We start from the raw sequence: 17238 nt of genomic DNA, 5'->3' as shown, positions 1-17238 counted from the left end.
TTTCTAGACTTGGGCGGTGCTTCATAAGAGCTGCCAGAGGCAAGTAACAAGGGCAACCCCCCTGCCAATTATCAAGCCCTTGCTAAAAAAGCAGGAGACCTTCCCAATGAACAGGCTGCAATAATTTTTCTTTTAATGTCAGCAAAACAACATTTTTCACAAATCTCATTCTCAGAAATGGCTGAACTGCTTCAGCTGAAACTTTAAAAATAAATTCAGCCCGAGGAAGACAAGATACATGGAAAATATCAGCCCCATTGGTTCAAATCTGCCAAAGTTATAAACAATTGAAAACAGGATCCTGTAATGAAAAGTGTCAGGAAACCAGCATCCACAGGGTTCAAATGCTATGTGGACAATATCTTCATGAGGGAAGAAAATCTAGAATTGTCCATGAAAGCTGTAATAAATAGACTGCAAGACTATGGTTAAGGAGTAAAGAGAATTAAACATTCATTTTTCCCCCACTCCACAAGATAATGTCAATTACTAGTGCCCTGAAATGATGTGTCCAATTCTGGTGCCCACAATTCAAGAAGGATGTTGATAAATAGGAGAGGGTTCAGAAAAAAAGCTACAAAAATTATTAAAGGATTGGAAAACATGTCTAATAAAGCTCCTTGAGTCTAACAAAGAGAAGGTTAAGAGGTGATTTGATCACAGTCTATATGTATCTATTTGGGTACTAGCAGAGAAAGTTCTAACCAGATCCAGTGGCTGGAAGTTGAAGCTAGACCAATTCAGATGAGAAATAAGGTGTACATTTTAACAGTGACACCACTTCTTGTTGGGATAAAGCCTCTGATTTTACATGGATGGATTACCGTGAGCAATCAATGACACACGCACCACACACAGGGGCAAACAGAAAGCAGCTGTGCACAGGTGGAGGGAGACTTAATACAGAGCTCTGGATTGATGGAATTCCATTCACACATGTAGAGGTCTTTCTTACCATACATTTCTCCACACACCTTTATTAACAATTAAAGAACTCTAGTGGGGAGAAGGGAGGACCTTAAGCAGCAACTGCCAGGCACCAGCTCTGATCTTTCTACCAATGACATTCAGTGTAAATCCCCCATGGTAACCCAAATACTCTTTCCAGGTTGCCTAGAAAAGTCAAGGCACCTGAATACAATCTGATACACAATGTGACTTTCTTTTGTAGTTAAGAGGAGTGAAGAAAGGACACAAGTGGAGATGACACTGGAATCTGTTTGCAAGAAAAGGAATTCCTTGGTCCAGTAAGATGCTTGGTAGAACTAAATGGGTGATGTGGGGATTCATGTAGCTGCTAGTCATCTACCAATATTTACTGAGCAGGGAGTTTTCCTTGCATTAATGAACTACAGTACTATGGGAAATTCATTCCATGGTTGCCTGCTCTGGTATAACCCCTGACTGAACAGAAACAAAAAGATAAAAATTGGGACTGGTCATGGGAAAGCATTTGGTGCAGCTAAATAAGCACTGCCATCTACTCAGGTATTGGTGCCCTTCGCATCTGCCATTCCCATAAGCTTGAATTGTGAAGACCAGATTGGTCCTCAGCCAGCCCAGAAACCAGAGGGCACAAAGCCACCTTCTCCTCCACTGTCTCAGCACTCCTCCATCTATTCCTGAGCAAAGCATGGCTACAACCAAGACTCAAGGCCAGAGATACATACAAGATTGGTATGAAAAATGAGCTTTGAGTTTTAGGGCTGGTTTGAAATCATCAGCGCCACTGAGTTTCACAGGCTCATTTCCCAAATCCATAAATCAGTCCTTTTCTTCTGGAATCTCAAGCAACCAAAAGTCCTTTATTTGTGTTACAGAAGTTTCGCATAACTCTGGACTCCACTAGGAATACCAGGATGACACTGAACAAAGGGACCATCAGGGAGTATTGCCTAAAGATGAGACCTAATTGAATGTGCAACAGCTTCTGACATGAAGCAGTGAAAGCCCTGTTGAGTGGGACACTTAGAGCTAGCGCAGGCAGAACACTGGAAAACTCACATTAATTTTGCTGCTTTATCCCAACCATGAACTAAGTGTTGCCTTACAGAATAAATATGTTACTGAGCACAAATTGTACTCTGCAGATACACCTTACAAGAAAATTCACACTGTTACTATTCTAGCTAATGTACCATTTAATGGATAACTTTCATAAAGTAATTGGAGAGCAGTGGCGCATGCTCTAACAGCGGATCTCCAACCACATTTAAAGGAAAAGCTTTTTCAAGTAATGAAAGGAGAAGCGTCATGGATATATCTTTCTCTTCAAAGACAGACATTTCAGAGATGCACCCAAATATACCCATCACTCATCAACCAGAGGTCTACACAGAGTCTGTACCCTGGTGATGCCATACACAATGTGTGTCTGCACACAATTCAGACTAAGATTTTGTCACAGGTATTTTTATTGAAAGTCAGGGACAGGCCACGGGCAATAGACAATATATCACGGAAGCCCAGAGCCCAGCCACCCAAAGCTAAAGTCACAGAGATCATGTAAAATCATGGAATCCGTGACCTCTGTGATGGACTCTCAGCCTTACACACAATATATCCAATCCATGATTCCTTAAGTGTTTTGACCCTGCCAGTGAGACGGGCTGTAACTAGGATGACCTGATGTCCCAATATTATCAAGATCACCTCAATATTAGGGGCTTTGTCTTACATACGCAACTATTTCCCCAGCCCCCCCCCCCCAAAAAAAGTGTCCCTTCCCCAAATTGCTTAACAATCAAAGTAGATAAACCTATGGAGCATATGCATCCCTAGTCCAACTGCACTGACTTCAGCTGAGAGTTACACCAGGAATTAGTTTTACTCGTTATTTGCAGGCTTATTAACACTAGGACATTCCCATTGCTTTGCGTAAGTCTTACAGGCTTTGTCAAGGTTCACAGGCTAGGAATCTAAAACCCCCTCAATATCAGAGAAACCCCATTTAAAACGTTCTTGAAAAGCATTCTTGGCTTCAGCAGGGCATAGCATTGCCACCTCTGTGTTAAGCCCAACAAAATCTGGCTTCAGCCAGGACCACCAGATTCCTGCATCTTCTGAGCCCTCAGAACCACAGCCAGAATGTGGGGGAGAGACTCACTCTCTTTCTCTCAATCATGGAAGTGTTTTTTTCTATCAGGAAACTGTCTGAGCTTTATCCTCTTCTAGAAATCATAAAATATGGTCCCAATCTTTGTGGAAGTAGCCCCTCTGTATTTAAGAGACCCCAACTGCCCAAGCTCTTTTGGAGAATTTAAAGGCAGCCTTTGGAAATTAACCAAAAAATGAATAAGACATTTAAATAGACACATTCTTTAAAAGATAAAGAAAAACAAATAGTTTCTCCTACGTGGCTAACACCTCAGATGATTCAAACAAAGGCATTAAAAAATCTAAGTTTCATTTCACCATTTCTGCTATTTTATTTTCTGTCCTTCACTCAGATTGGACAGAGAAGAGACCCTAGTCATTTTCATTTCCTGTTTACAGACTTTCTGGTTCCCTTTCACCATGATGCTGGGTACTTGGGTTTCTAACAGCACAGGAGCATCTATAAGATTTTGGCTCAGGTTTTCTTTAAAAATAAAAAATTTAGTATAAAAATAAATGTTTTAATGATTTTTTTAAAAAAAAAATCCTTGAAAATCTTTTAAAAATATTTGAAGTTCTTTGACAAAACTTTTATGGACATTAATAAGAGTGAGATTCCTCTATTTGGCTTCAATTTAAAGCCACCTGACAGAATTATCTGGATATTCAATTTGTATGTGTACATTGAATGTTAAGGGGCTGGATCCTGAGGATCCTGATGCAGGCAAAACTCAAAAGGATGATGAGAATTTTTACTGCAGAAAACAGGGCTTCAGAATTTGACCCCATGTAAATTTGGGCAAATTACTCACAAAGGTCTGGTCCACATTACAATAAGCCATTGTGATTGCTAGCACTGTTGCTAACAATCATATTAGCTAAGAGAATTACCAATCCTAAGCATTCAAAAATTATGACTCAGCCCCTTTCCCCCACCCTCAAAAATCATTAGATTAGTTTAAAAATCATGAGGGTTTAACAAAAAAAAAAAAAAAGCAAGTTTGGAGATCTTTTTATGTGTCTTTTGACACCTGATGCTTCAGGGTACACTTGGCCACATTTTCAAGCTTCTCTCTGCAACCCTGAAGACTGCAAAATTACCTTTTTTTAAATTAAAGTTCAGATTTTCATGTAATTACATGACTGCGGGAGCTGGGTCTCCGAGAAAAACACCAAATATCATGAGACTTGCAATAAAATGGCAAGAATTAACACTGCATCACATGATGCTGACCATTGTTTAGTAGTCAATGTTGTTCAGTCCATAGACTTATTTAGTTCTCAACCCTCTGCCTAGCAGATGACCAGGGCCCTTCAGGTTGGCTTTCTAATAAGGCAGAGTCTGGGTGCATTCTAAAGGTAACTTGTTTTAGTTACACATATATATATACCAGTCATGGAACAGAGGTGGTCAAACAGCATGCAGGCAAGCTTCTCCTTCAGAAATCTCATCCCTACACCAATCCCTGGTTCCCAGAAAGTAACTGCCTCAAAAAATGAAGTAATCAGAGAGAAGCTTCCTCCACCCAGGACCTTATACTAACAAAACTAACACCAATGCAGCATGTCTTCCCAAGACAGAACATTTGTCCGCACACTAAAAAAAGAGCTAGAAAACCACCATCTCCCATCTGCTGACACACATCAAACCTTGCCCAAATATATATGGTCAGAGGTGTAATGAACGTTGTTAGAAAAAGCAAAGGCATGACTCAAAAATGTGATGGATGACCTGTCTAGTCCCAGATTTGGACCTTAGCATCCAAAATATGGGGGTTAGCATGAAAAACCTCCAAGCTTAGTTACCAGCTTGGACCTGGTACCTGCTGCCACCACCCAAAAAATTAGAGTGTTTTGGGGCACTCTGGTCCCCCTGAAAAACCTTCCCTGGGACCCCAAGACCCAAATCCCTTGAGTCTCACAACAAAGGGAAATAATCCTTTTTCCCTTCCCCCCTCCAGGTGCTCCTGAAGAGATACACAGACACAAGCTCTGTGAAACTACACAGAGGGACTCCCCCTCTCTGTTTCCAATCCTGGAAACAAATAGTACTTTCCTATTCCCCCAGAGGGAATGCAAAATCAGGCTAGCAAATCCAACACACAGATCTCCCCGATTTCTTCCTCCCACCAATTCCCTGGTGAGTACAGACTCAATTTCCCTGAAGTAAAGAAAAACTCCAACAGGTCTTAAAAGAAAGCTTTATATAAAAAGAAAGAAAAATACATACAAATGGGCTCTCTGTATTAAGATGATACAACACAGGGTCAATTGCTTAAAAGAATATTGAATAAACAGCCTTATTCAAAAAGAATACAAATCAAAGCACTCCAGCACTTATATTCATGCAAATACCAAAGAAAAGAAACCATATAACTTACTATCTGATCTCTTTGTCCTTACACTTAGAAACAGAAGACTAGAAAGTAGAAACTACTTCTCCAAAGCTCAGAGAAAGCAGGCAGACAGACAAAGACTCAGACACACAATTCCCTCCACCCAGAGTTGAAAAAATCCGGTTTCCTGATTGGTCCTCTGGTCAGGTGCTTCAGGTGAAAGAGACATTAACCCTTAGCTATCTGTTTATGACAGACCTGTCTTACAGACTAACAGGATTTCCAATCTACTACACTAGGGTATCACAGAATCAAGGGTCCTTCAGATTTAGCTTGTACATAGAGCCTTCACCACACCACAGAGCTGCAGTCCCTTAAATCAACTGAACACATAAAGAGGAGAAAGTCTCCATTCGTCAAAGCATTTTATGCATCAGAGGGGTAGCCATGTTAGTCTGGATCTGTAAAAGCAGCAAAAAATCCTGTGGCACCTTATAGACTAATAGACGTATTGGAGCATGAGCTTCCGTGGGATGCATCCGACGAAGTGGGTATTCACCCACGAAAGCTCATGCTCCAATATGTCTGTTAGTTTATAAGATGCCACAGGACTCTTTACTGCTTTTAAAGCATTTTAGTCACTAATTAATTATAATAATTTTCATTACAGTAGCACCTAAGAGGTTCCATTGTGCTAGGAGCTGTACATGCACAGTCCTTATCTTTGCTTCTAACTTGTGTGAAAACTAAAAGCTGCCTCCTCTTCTCCAGGATTTTACCCGGGGTTCACGCACATTCATTTGTAGTCATGTGCGGAACCCAAACAAGCCTAGCTCACATCTTTTTACATTGTTCTTCTGAGTTCTAACTGTCCTATGCACCAAAGTGCAACTACTGGGCTTAATGATCTATATTCTTAGCTCCTGGCCCTGCATTGCACTCGGCACGCATGCACACGCACACACCACTTCCCTCTCCATGTCTGGGAAGTTGCTGCCTGACAAAAACTCTGTTCTGAGACAACAGTGTGGCAAACCCACCCAAGCACATTAAATGCAAATAATGAGGCATCATCTTCTGGAATAAGAAGGCAACAGTGCCTCTCTATATAGCATAGTCAAAACTGCACCTGGAACTTTGCCCACTTCTGGACACTTCAGTTCAAGGAAGATGCCAACAAATGCTAGGGGTTCATATAAGGGTAACCAAATGTGATTAAAGAGATGGAGGAATATCCTAAAGCAGAGGTCTTCCAGAATTCATCTTATTTACTTAGTTTTGCACCAGGAGCTAGCACCCTGCAGCAGGACTGGGATGCACAAATGGCACCAATCTACTCAACAGATATGTTTCTGGTGTGTTTTCACGGTCAGATACACCCACTTTAGACTGAATTAGTTATTACTACTTTTTTATCTCTATGTCCCCTGCAGAGCCAATTCCACTCTAGGAGAAGCAGCTTAGGGTTGCCAGATGTCCAGTTTTTCACCAGAACACCCGGTCAAAAAGGGATCCTGGTGGTTCCGGTCAGCATTGCTGACTGGGCCATTTAAAGTCCAGTCAGCAGTGCAGCATGGCTAAGGCAGGCTCCCTGCCTGCCATGGCTACACACGGCTCCTAGAAGCAGGGACATGTCTCCTGCTCCCGCCCCAAGCACCAGTTCTGCAACTCCCATTCGCCGGGAGCTGCAGGGGCAGCGCTTGCAGATGAGCCAGCACACAGAGCCACCTGGCTGTACCTCCACGTAGACGCCGGAGTGGGGACATGCCATTGCTTCCAGGAGCTGCTTGAGGAAGTCTGCCCCAGAGCCTGCACCCTGAACTCCTTCCCACATGCCAACCCTCTGCCCCAGCCCTGATCCCCCTCTCACCCACCGAACCCCTCGATCCCAGCCCAGAACATCCTCCTGCACCCCAAACCCCTCATCCCCAGCCCCACCTCAGAGTCTGTACCCCGGGCCAGGGCCGTCACGCACACCTACACCCCAACCCCAGCCTGGAGTCCCCTCACACATCCTAAATCCCTCATTTCTGGCCCCACCCTGGAACCTGCACCCCCACTCCCTGCCACACACCAACCCCTTGCCTCAGCCCAGAGCCCCCTCCCACACCCCAAACTCCTCATTTCTGGCCCCACCCTGGAGCCCGTAACCCCAGCCGGAGCCCTCATCCCCTTCCACACTCCAACCCACTGAGCCAGCTGGATGAAAATGAGCAAGTGAGTGAGGGTGGGGAAAGCAAGCGACAGAGGGAGGGGGTGATGGAGTGAGCAGGGGGTGGGGCTTCAGAGGAGGGGCGGGGCAGGTGGCAGGGTAAGAGTGTTCAGTTTTGTGAGAGTAGAAAATTGGCAACCCTAAAGGAGCTGGATCCTTGTTGCTTAAACCTTAACAGAAGATGCTACTAAGTTCCAGTCAGTTACACCTGTGAAAATTCACTGAGGGCAATGGGCTTGCACAGGTGACACTGAGGCCTGCAGGACCATTAGTAATAATGCACCTGTAGAAGATACATACCCAGCAAGTACCCATGAGGTTTCAAAGATGACAGTAAGGTGAAAAAAATATTTTCATCTGTAAATTGATCGGATTTGATTTGCAGTCGCAGCCAGAACAAAATACACAACTCCAAAATAGCAATTTACGGTCACACTTCAGAACAGATGCACACAGTGTGAAAAGAGAGAATTGAGGTTGAATAGTAAGAAAAATCTCATATGGTGAAATGCAGCAGACTGGAATAGGAAAAAGTCACACTACGGGAGCCATTTAAGATTTCACCAAACAAAACATGTTGGAGTGAAGCCTGCAATGGTCTCTATGGATTGGATAAGATATCAACTAACTAATTGGTGGCTTCCAATCTGATATTCCTATTTCAAGAATGTATCTCATCGCTTTGATACAGAGTTAATCTCTGCTGTTGGCAAATATTCTCAAGGCTCTGTGTTCTAACACACTTAAGCTAGGCTGATAGAAATCAGCATGCAGACACCTAAAAATGTTAGTGACAAAATGCATGGTTAACATGTTTAGCTTGAAGCAGGCATCTTGCCTCTGCTGTCCTTCTCAGCTGTGTTTGGAAAGATTGACTTTTACTAATAAATAAAAGAACACAATACTTAGCTTTGTATAGTTTCACATAAACTGTGGGCTCAGACCTACAACTCTTAGGTGAGTAATCCTTACAAAGGTAGCTCTGTTGAAACAAACAAGACTATCTGGGTGAGTAAAGGTTGCCAGATAAGACCCTATATCCCAAAAGGATTTAAGTAATCCAGGGCAGCAGATGGTATATGGCATAAATTACAGGACTGTGCCAAGTCACTGTGTGACTGATTAAGTTAACGGGTTCAGTCATGACAGAGAAATTCAGACAAGAAGAGGGAAGTTCTAAGTAAGAAGAGGAGAGAGTTGGAAGATATAAGATGGCAGCAGCTGCAAAGGAGAATGCTCTTGAACCAAAAGCGGCCAGATTGTGTAAAGCCAATGCTAGATGAATAGAGAAGAGACACACAGTATTGATAGACCATGGAGGCTGTTCAAACTAAGAGCTAGGAAACACTGAACTGCACTGTATTCTGAGCCATTCACTGCAGTATAAAAATGCTTTCTCCCTAATGGATTTTACCCTCAACACCCTGGAGAAGTAGGGAACCATTATCGTCCTTTTACAGATGCAGTGTTGCCAGCTCTCAGGATTTTACCATAAGCGCGTTTCAGTCAGAACCCCCTGCTGATTCAGTGGCGCACACTCCCACGGCCCTGGGCTGGGGCCTGGTGGAAAAGGAGGGCCTGGGCCCTCGTAGCCGGGCCACCACCACTCGCCTTGTTCTGCATGCTGGCCATCTTCCCCAACTGAGAGCACTGGGACACCAGGCCTTACTGCCCTCTGGACTGAGGCGAATCTATTGACTTTGGCCACTCAGCCTTATTGCCCTGCTAAGGGGGGCGAATCTATGGACTCTGGCCACTAGGTCTTACTGCTCTGTCAACTGGGGCAAATCTGTTGACTTTGGCCATTAGGCCTCATTGCCCTACTGACAGGGGTGAGTATATTGACTCTGGCTACAGAGGCACAGATGCAGGTTACAAATGCCCCACCCCTACACCCTAAGTGAGATGGGGAAGCAGGTTTGCATAATTTTTGGTGGTGCCCAGAATGGGCCCAAGTCATGCCCCCCCCCCCACATCCCTAAGGGTCTGGGAGGAAGTTTGGGTGGTGGGGGAGTGTTGGGCTCTGGGAGGGCATTTGGGTGCGGGGGTAGGCTCTAGGCTGGGACAGGGGACGAGCTCTGGGAAGGAGTTTGGGTGAGGGGTCTGGGCTGGGGTAGGGGTGCAGGAAGGGGCTCAGGGCTGGGGTTGAAGGTTGGGGTGCAGGGGGTGAGGGCTCTGGCTGAGGGCATGGGCTCTGGCGTGGGGCAGGGCCAGGGATGAGGAGCTTGGGGTGCAGAAAGGCTGCCCGGGGCTGGGACCAGAGAGCAGGACTTCCCCCCAAACCTCACCCTCACTGCTGCTGCCCCTCAGGTCCAGGAACCCACCTCCACCTCCCCTGTGGTGGGTGGGTGCTGGAGTGGGAGGGGAGCTGGGGGAAAAAGTGGGCACGTGGCACACTCAGGGGAGGAGGCAGAGGTGAGCTGGGCCCAGGGGGCTGCCGGTGGGTGCTGAGCAGCCACCAATTTTTCCCTGTGGGTGCTCCAGCCCGAGAGCACCCACGGAGTCGGCACCTATGGGCAGGATCACAGGGTCAGACACTCAAGGAAGCCCCAGCAGCTGCTCAGGTGAGTGAGGTCCAGAGATCTCTTCCCGCATCTCCTCCCTGTGGGTGCCGGGGGAGGAGAGGGCTGCCAATCATGTGTGCACCTCCTCCCCTCCTCCAGTGCAGCAGCAGCCAGCTGCCTCAGCCTGCTCTTGTGCTGCAGCAACCACCCGCTTTTAATCAGGCAGGTTCACTCCAGGGCTGGAGGAGGCGCGGGGGGAGCAGGGGGCGGCAGGCAGGGGCCGGGGGAGAGACCCAGCTCCAAACATTGGCAGAGCTGGCTGGGCCCCCGGTTAAGGTGACCAGAGGGCAAATGTGAAAAATCGGGATGGGGGTGGGGGGTAATAGGTGCCTACATAAGAAAAAGCTCCCCAAAATCAGGACTGTCCCTATAAAAATCGGAACATCTGGTCACCCTACCCCCAGCCCTGAATATTGCTGGAGCCCAGGCACCACAGGCCCGTGAAACTCGCTGCCCCTGAAGGGAGATGGGGTGTACTCGCCCCGCACTGGAGGGGGGCTTTCCAACCCTGTCACAACATCTCATGGTTTTTTAAGACAGTCTCATCATTTTTGGAGTTGTGGCTCATGCGTGGGGCCGGCAATGCTACAGATGGGGAATTCAGGCACAGGACAGGTTATGTGACTTGCTTATGGTTGTGCAGGAAGCCTGTGGCTGAGTCCAGGTGGCCGGAGGGGTCAGTCTAGTGCCACATGCACTAGGCCAGTGCTTCTCAACCATTGTGGGCCATCTATACCGCTCAGTGTGTTATATGGGCTGCATCCACACAATAGATATATTACCGGCATGGCAACTAAAGATGTCACTTGGGCCATAGCTGTGTGCTGATTGGGCTGCAAGCAGCCTATGGCCTGAGAATCACTGCACTAGCCCACCCTTCCCCCCCCCCGCGGAGCAGTGGTTCCCAAACTTTAACAACCTGTGAACACCTTTCACTAAACTGTCAAGTCTCGCGAACCCTCTCCTAAAAATGAATATTGCCAGGGATTTTCTCCTTTACCAGAGTATAAATTATAAAAGCAGTGATCTTGGAAATATAACATTTGTTTTTATGACACGCTTATTACACACTATTTATTGACTATTATTTATCAGTACAGTATTTTTATTACATTACGAAAACGGCAACGCTCTTCCAAGATCTCACTTTCATAGCTTGTATCACTTTGATTAAGCCTGTTATAAGACAAGGCTCCTATGTTTCATCAAGGAGTATCGTGTGAAACCAGCACAAAAGTATTTAAGAAGCCAACTCAAAGAGTTCCTCCTACATAAGCATTCAGGTCTTGAGCAGTCCAGGCAAACAACGCACATTACAACAAAGCTTAAACTTGTTCTTCATAATAATTTTAAAAAACAATACTAGCTGCCTATTTAATTTTAAAAACAGCAAAAAAAATCTACCTCCCTTTCCATTTTTTTTTTTATAAGGAATCGGAGTTTAAATCTCCTCAGTGAGACAGATAGGCTTGCTTTGATCTGCTTAGCTCTTGGAAGTCCTGGGGCTGCTGGTCCCATGGTGCCCGGAGTTCCTAGGGACAACCATTAGGGAATTTTTTCCCCAAGAACCCCCTGTAACTTTTTGTGAACCCCCAGGGGTTCATGAACCCCAGTTTGGGAACCACTGCAGCAGACGGTGACATGGCTGTGACTCTTCATACACACAAGACAGGCAGCAGCATTCTGTTCTGGAGTCTGAAGGGTTGGGGTTGGTAAATCTGACAGGTATTATTAAATAAATTACCAAAATAATTGAAACTGGCATGATTATATAGGGTTATTTTGGGAATGGCAAATCTTCAAGAGTGGTGGACACAGGCTGGCTTGCAATCCATATCAGGCAGAGCTGATACATGACTGTTATGAGAGTTGATCGCATTTTAATTAAAGAGCTACTCCACTATTGATAGGAACTTGGAAACTGCAGTCCCCACCAAAAATCTAACAGCTGGGCAGAGGTAAATTAAACATGCCCAACAATCACCAATTGTACATTTTTCCCCTCTTGCCGAAAAACATCTTCTGGGAGAAGAAAATCCAGGGAAAGCAGAATGCAGGGCCTGGTAGTTTGTTCAGGGCTGCAGCTCCCTGATATGAAGAGTCTGGGTGTCTGTATATACGTATTAAGTACTTCCTCCTCTAGACAACTAATCCGATTAGCAGCTTTAGGAAACTTGGAAATGTTATAATTCAAGAGGTCCCATTCATAAAATGTCTTGGGCTGTTTCTGCACAGAGGTTGCATTCTTCCCACTAGAAAAAAAAATGCCCAGAACAGGACTCTCCCCCAGTAGAGTCCCCCTCACTGGCTTGCTGTCATTCACCCTCCTCAAGCGGACAGTCCTCTTTCAATTCCCACAAGGGAGGAGCAAGCCCAAAATACAAAGAATCAGCCCCTTCACCCACTGTAAAGAACCCACAGCACGTCAGATTTGTAACACTCTGGGGTGGATACAGACAGGCATCTACGTGCTCAGCACAGGAGCAAAATAAAATAAGCCCACTAGAAAACTCACAAGATTTACTAATCTGCAGTAATGGAGATGCAGAGATTAATGAATGTTGAGCTGGGTGGGGCCAATGGAGTGATGTCACACTCCCCATTGGCCAATCCTGGAGTGCTCTGTCATGCGTTGGCCCTGCCTCTTGTAATAAACAAACAGGACACAGCAGTGCTGGTATAAGACTGGTCTTTATTATCAGGCCCCAGTCACTTGACATGAGTTGAAAGTCACAACAGACCAGTACTCCTGCCACATGACAGACGAGGGTTACAGAAGGTCAACATCCCTGTCACCTGGCCAGGATCAGCATCCACTCGCTGCAGTGACTATTGTCACATTCCCCTCCCCCCCCCTTTTTTTAATATCAAATGCAAACAGCACGGTATCAATAGAAAAGCCCACAACCAGACACTAGCACAGCCAATTGCCACATGTGCTTTGTTCCTCTAATACCTTAGCAGCATCTAGCCCAAGCAGCTTAAAAAGGGGGTTGTGGAGAACAAAGCCCTCACCGTCTCCTCCAAAATCTACTTGCCATCTGCCCAGGTTCACCACTTACAATGGTTTGCTTTGCAGGCAAACCCCCAGTCATGCCTCACAGCAGGAATGCTCTTCTACCAATCAGTAATCTCAGGTTAACATGTTGAGTAATAAGGAGAACAAGGAGAGGGACATTGACAAGATGGATACTATTCCTGCTATGCTGCAGTACTAAGTGCCCACCTAACAATCTAACTAGGTGTGTTGGTGGCAAAAGTGTGGGAGGGGGGGAGTAGAGGAGAGGCATGTTCTGCCTCCACCACTCAGTGCAACTGGGCTTTCGGGGGGGGGGCGGGGGGAAATAGGTGTGAGTGTGCTGTAGAGGGCACAGCTTGGCTCTGGGGATAGGGGCTGTGTGTGTCTGGGCTGGGGGGGCCCCATGGCTGGGCTCTGGGGGTGGAGGGGAGTGTCTGCCCCTCCCCCCAGATGGGCTCTGGGGGTAGAAGGGAGAGTGTCTGTCCCAGCCCCAGCTGGGCTCGGGGGGGGGGGGGGAAGGGGGCAGAGAAGGAGGACCTGGGTTGGTCGTAGGGGTTTCTTTAACTCTCTACTTCTGGGGGAATTTTTGTGTGTGTCTGTGTCGTCACAGACATACTCGCTGACAGGTATTTTTAAATAAATTTACCAAAATAATTGAAACTGGCATAATTATATAGGGTTATTTTGACAAATAAAATTTGCAGAATTTTTAAATATTATGTGCAGAATTTTTAATTTTTTGGTGCAGAATTTCCCCAGGAGTGACCTCTCTCTTGTAATGGCACGGAGCTCCCCGCAAGCAGTAAGGACTGAAAACAGCCAGGCTCATGCTGGAGTGCCAAGGTGCCCCCATTTTAGAAAAGCAGACATTTGGAGACTACAGCGATAAGGGCCACACAAGGAGAGAGATGGATCTGGAACTAATCATCAGCTGTATGAGATGGTCCAACTTCAACCTTCCTGCAGGGTTCGCTGGGGGAATTGCCACATTGAGACATGCACACAGGAGAAATGGCACATTAAAAATGTGGAGGGGGCAGCATCGTCAAGAGAAAGGGATGTGAGGAAAGCAGGGATGTGCATGGGCCTGATAAGGAGAAGAATTGTGTTTATGAGACTTGGGTATAGGAATTGGGGAACCCTTTCCCAAGTCTCTGAGCTCAAGGATTTCTCCCACATGCCTTTGGGGAACCTTCTGAGCACAGATGCCCAGGCCAGCATGCAGCCACAGAACCTGTAAAGAGCAATGAGAGTTGGGGTCAAGTCACCTACCAGTGAGAATTCTTGACATAAGTCCCACCTCGTGCCACTCACTCATTCCAGCCAGCAGTATCGTGACACACACATCAGCTGTAGAGCAAAAGTGATGACTGGTTGAGCTAATTCTGACCCACGTAAGCTATTCAAGTTGGCCCCATCTGTTGTCTTATATAAAATCATAGTATAAGCCGCAACCACTCAATGTGGCAACCTTTCCCCCTTTAGTGCTGGCTAGGCTGCCTAACGGTTACAAGCTGCTACAAAGTTAGCTAAGTATCAGAGGGGTAGCCTGTTAGTCTGGATCTGTAAAAGCAACAGAGTCCTGTGGCACCTTATAGACTAAAGTTAGCTAAGTGAGCAAAGATTTTTAGCTCAGGCGGTGGAGGCTCATGTATTAGGATCCAGAGGTCCCAGGTTCAATCCCCATTGCTGACAACCCACCCACGAGCACTGGCGTTAAACAACAACAATTGTTAACTGAACTGAATTACAACCAAACTTCAAGGGTAGCCTCTGCACATAAGACTACAATGATTTAATTATACGGAAAGTGTGAAGAAGCTACATTATTCCATTAAGATTGTTGAGGACAAAAACTTGTCTGTGAGGGCTAAATCTCAAATGATCCAATTTTATAAATGACTGAGTTCAAACTAATTAACAGATTACTTGTAAGTGTTGCGGAACATTCATTCTGTACTCTACGAGTAAGGGCTGTACATTTGGGGAGGATATTCTAGCTTTCATACATGAGAAGGAGGCTGAATCTCAGTTTAAGTGCAAAAGCTAAGCTCAGTCTTGACCAAGCTTTCATAATGGTGCGGAATCCATCCTCTGATAGGAATAAGCCGCAAGACTGCCCATGCATTTCAATGGCTGCGGGATCACACCAATCCCTAGCAAATGAGAGTGAGGGGCTGCTTCTTCAGATCTACTCTTGCAATAAAGCCTTTTTAAATAAGGCATTGTCTCTCTTATGGTCTGCACATACCTGTAGTGTGTCTTGTATTCTCATCCAAATGCTTTGTTAAATCAATAGTTCTGTCTATCTGAAACAGCTTCAAGTCCTCTTCATCTAAAGCAATATCTCCCCAGAAGGCAGCTGGAGACAAAGGCAAAATAAATTACAGTTAGTTCAGCTCTGTTTTGGAAGGCAAGTGTCAGTTCTATAAAGGATTGTATATGATCCACATTGCAACCAGAATTACCCCTGCGGACTGAAAGATGGCAGGGACTGGGAAAAGGTCATAAATGACACTAGCTTTTCAAATGGGGCTGGAACCGTCAGACTAATAAAGGCCAGATACAATGTTTAAATTAAGCCACTTTTGCTGAATAACCAGAATGGAGTCAAAGGAACTGAATAGCTAGGATTCCTCATGCCCTCCTTTGTTTTATTGCTGGCTCCAAACCAGGGGCTTAAGTGGTACAATTCGCCCTTTATCCACATCTCACTCTACAACTGGGGCAATTAACCAGCATTTCCCCCAGCTAAAAAGGGAAAACGTCAGCCAGTTTGCAGCTTAAATTTAGATTTGAACTGTGTGTTAACAACTTGCACCAGATACTGCAAAGTGATGCTGTAGGGGGAGTTCTGTAATTGGATCCGGCTTGCAATTTCTAGAGAGTTTTAATTTTGTTAAAAGCCTGGAGTTTAAGACAGGTGCCATAAAAATAATAAAACAGGACAAATCCCTCAACGTTTGTGACATGGAGAAATAAATCCTACGAAATCCTTTCCATGGAAAAAAATGACAGCCAGATTAGGATCAAGATGACTTTGTGGTGTACAGTTACCGTTTTCGGAACGTCAACGAAACAAACACACAGAAGAGGTTGATCAAACAAAAACAGCTTTTTTAAAGAGAATATAGGTTTTGAATAAGATTTGTTAGTAGTTGCATGGAAGTTTGTGTATGTTAATGATAAAACAAAAGGTTAAATAAGAAAATGAGGCAAATTCGTCCTGGCTGTAATTCCACTAAAGTCAAGAAGTTATACAAGGGGTGAACTTGACTTACTGTTACTATAAATGCTTGATTCTCCCCCCACCACCACCATTACTACCACCACCACTACCACTGTCAATTTAATGCAAGTGTTTGCATCATTGAAAAAGGTTCCCTGCAGCATGGGAAACACAAACAACCAAACTCTGCTAGTGCCCAGAGGACATCATTCTTAACTGACCACTCCAGCTTTGCTGACAAGACCACATGAAATGCAAAAAGGACCCAAACATTAGAATGAGTGAAAAGATGCACAGCAAAAAAATTTCATTTTTTAAATATAAGGTGTTAACTTGGGTAAGGGATTTCCCCCCAGCTACAGTGTTTATATTTTAAATCTCCCTTTAAAATGTAAGGGGGAGGGGGAAAAGCCACACAGCTGAATATAAAGAATTCCCTGAGCCATCAGAATGGCCAAGAAACAAGAGGACAGAAATCATGCAACGGGGCACAAAAATGTGTGACTGACTCTACTTGATTAACAAACAGTAGCGGTTCACATCTATATAGCCTCTTCCATCCCCAAACCCTTAAACTTGCACACGGCTACTTCTGGGGGCAGAGGGCAGCAACCAAACTGCTCAGTGTCACGGAGTGTGGGGGAGTCAGGGTCCTGCACCCCACACTTCCTGTGATTCACCGTGACTCTCAGCCAGCCAGTAAAACAGAAGGTTTATTAGACAACAGGAAAACAGTCCCAAGCAGGGCTTGTAGGTATAACCAGGACCCTTCAGCCAGGTCC

At 45.3% G+C, this 17238-nt stretch overlaps 1 protein-coding gene across 3 annotated transcripts in view; it reads right to left on the bottom strand.

The window, feature by feature from the left end:
* The window catches only part of TLL2 (tolloid like 2), a 199224-nt gene that overhangs the window by 123765 nt on the left and 58221 nt on the right, over positions 1-17238 (bottom strand). For 2 of the 3 annotated variants that reach the window (XM_050960073.1, XM_050960074.1), the window contains exon 2: positions 15479-15589. The exons of the other annotated variant lie outside the window; for it this stretch is intronic. In XM_050960073.1, the coding sequence (XP_050816030.1) occupies positions 15479-15589 (111 nt within the window). The remainder of the gene's footprint in view (positions 1-15478; positions 15590-17238) is intronic. 3 annotated transcript variants of the gene reach the window in all.

The sequence above is a fragment of the Gopherus flavomarginatus genome, chromosome 6 (assembly GCF_025201925.1).
Source record: "Gopherus flavomarginatus isolate rGopFla2 chromosome 6, rGopFla2.mat.asm, whole genome shotgun sequence".
Classification (NCBI taxonomy): Eukaryota; Metazoa; Chordata; order Testudines; family Testudinidae; genus Gopherus; species Gopherus flavomarginatus.
This window is presented reverse-complemented; position numbering and strand designations above follow the sequence as displayed.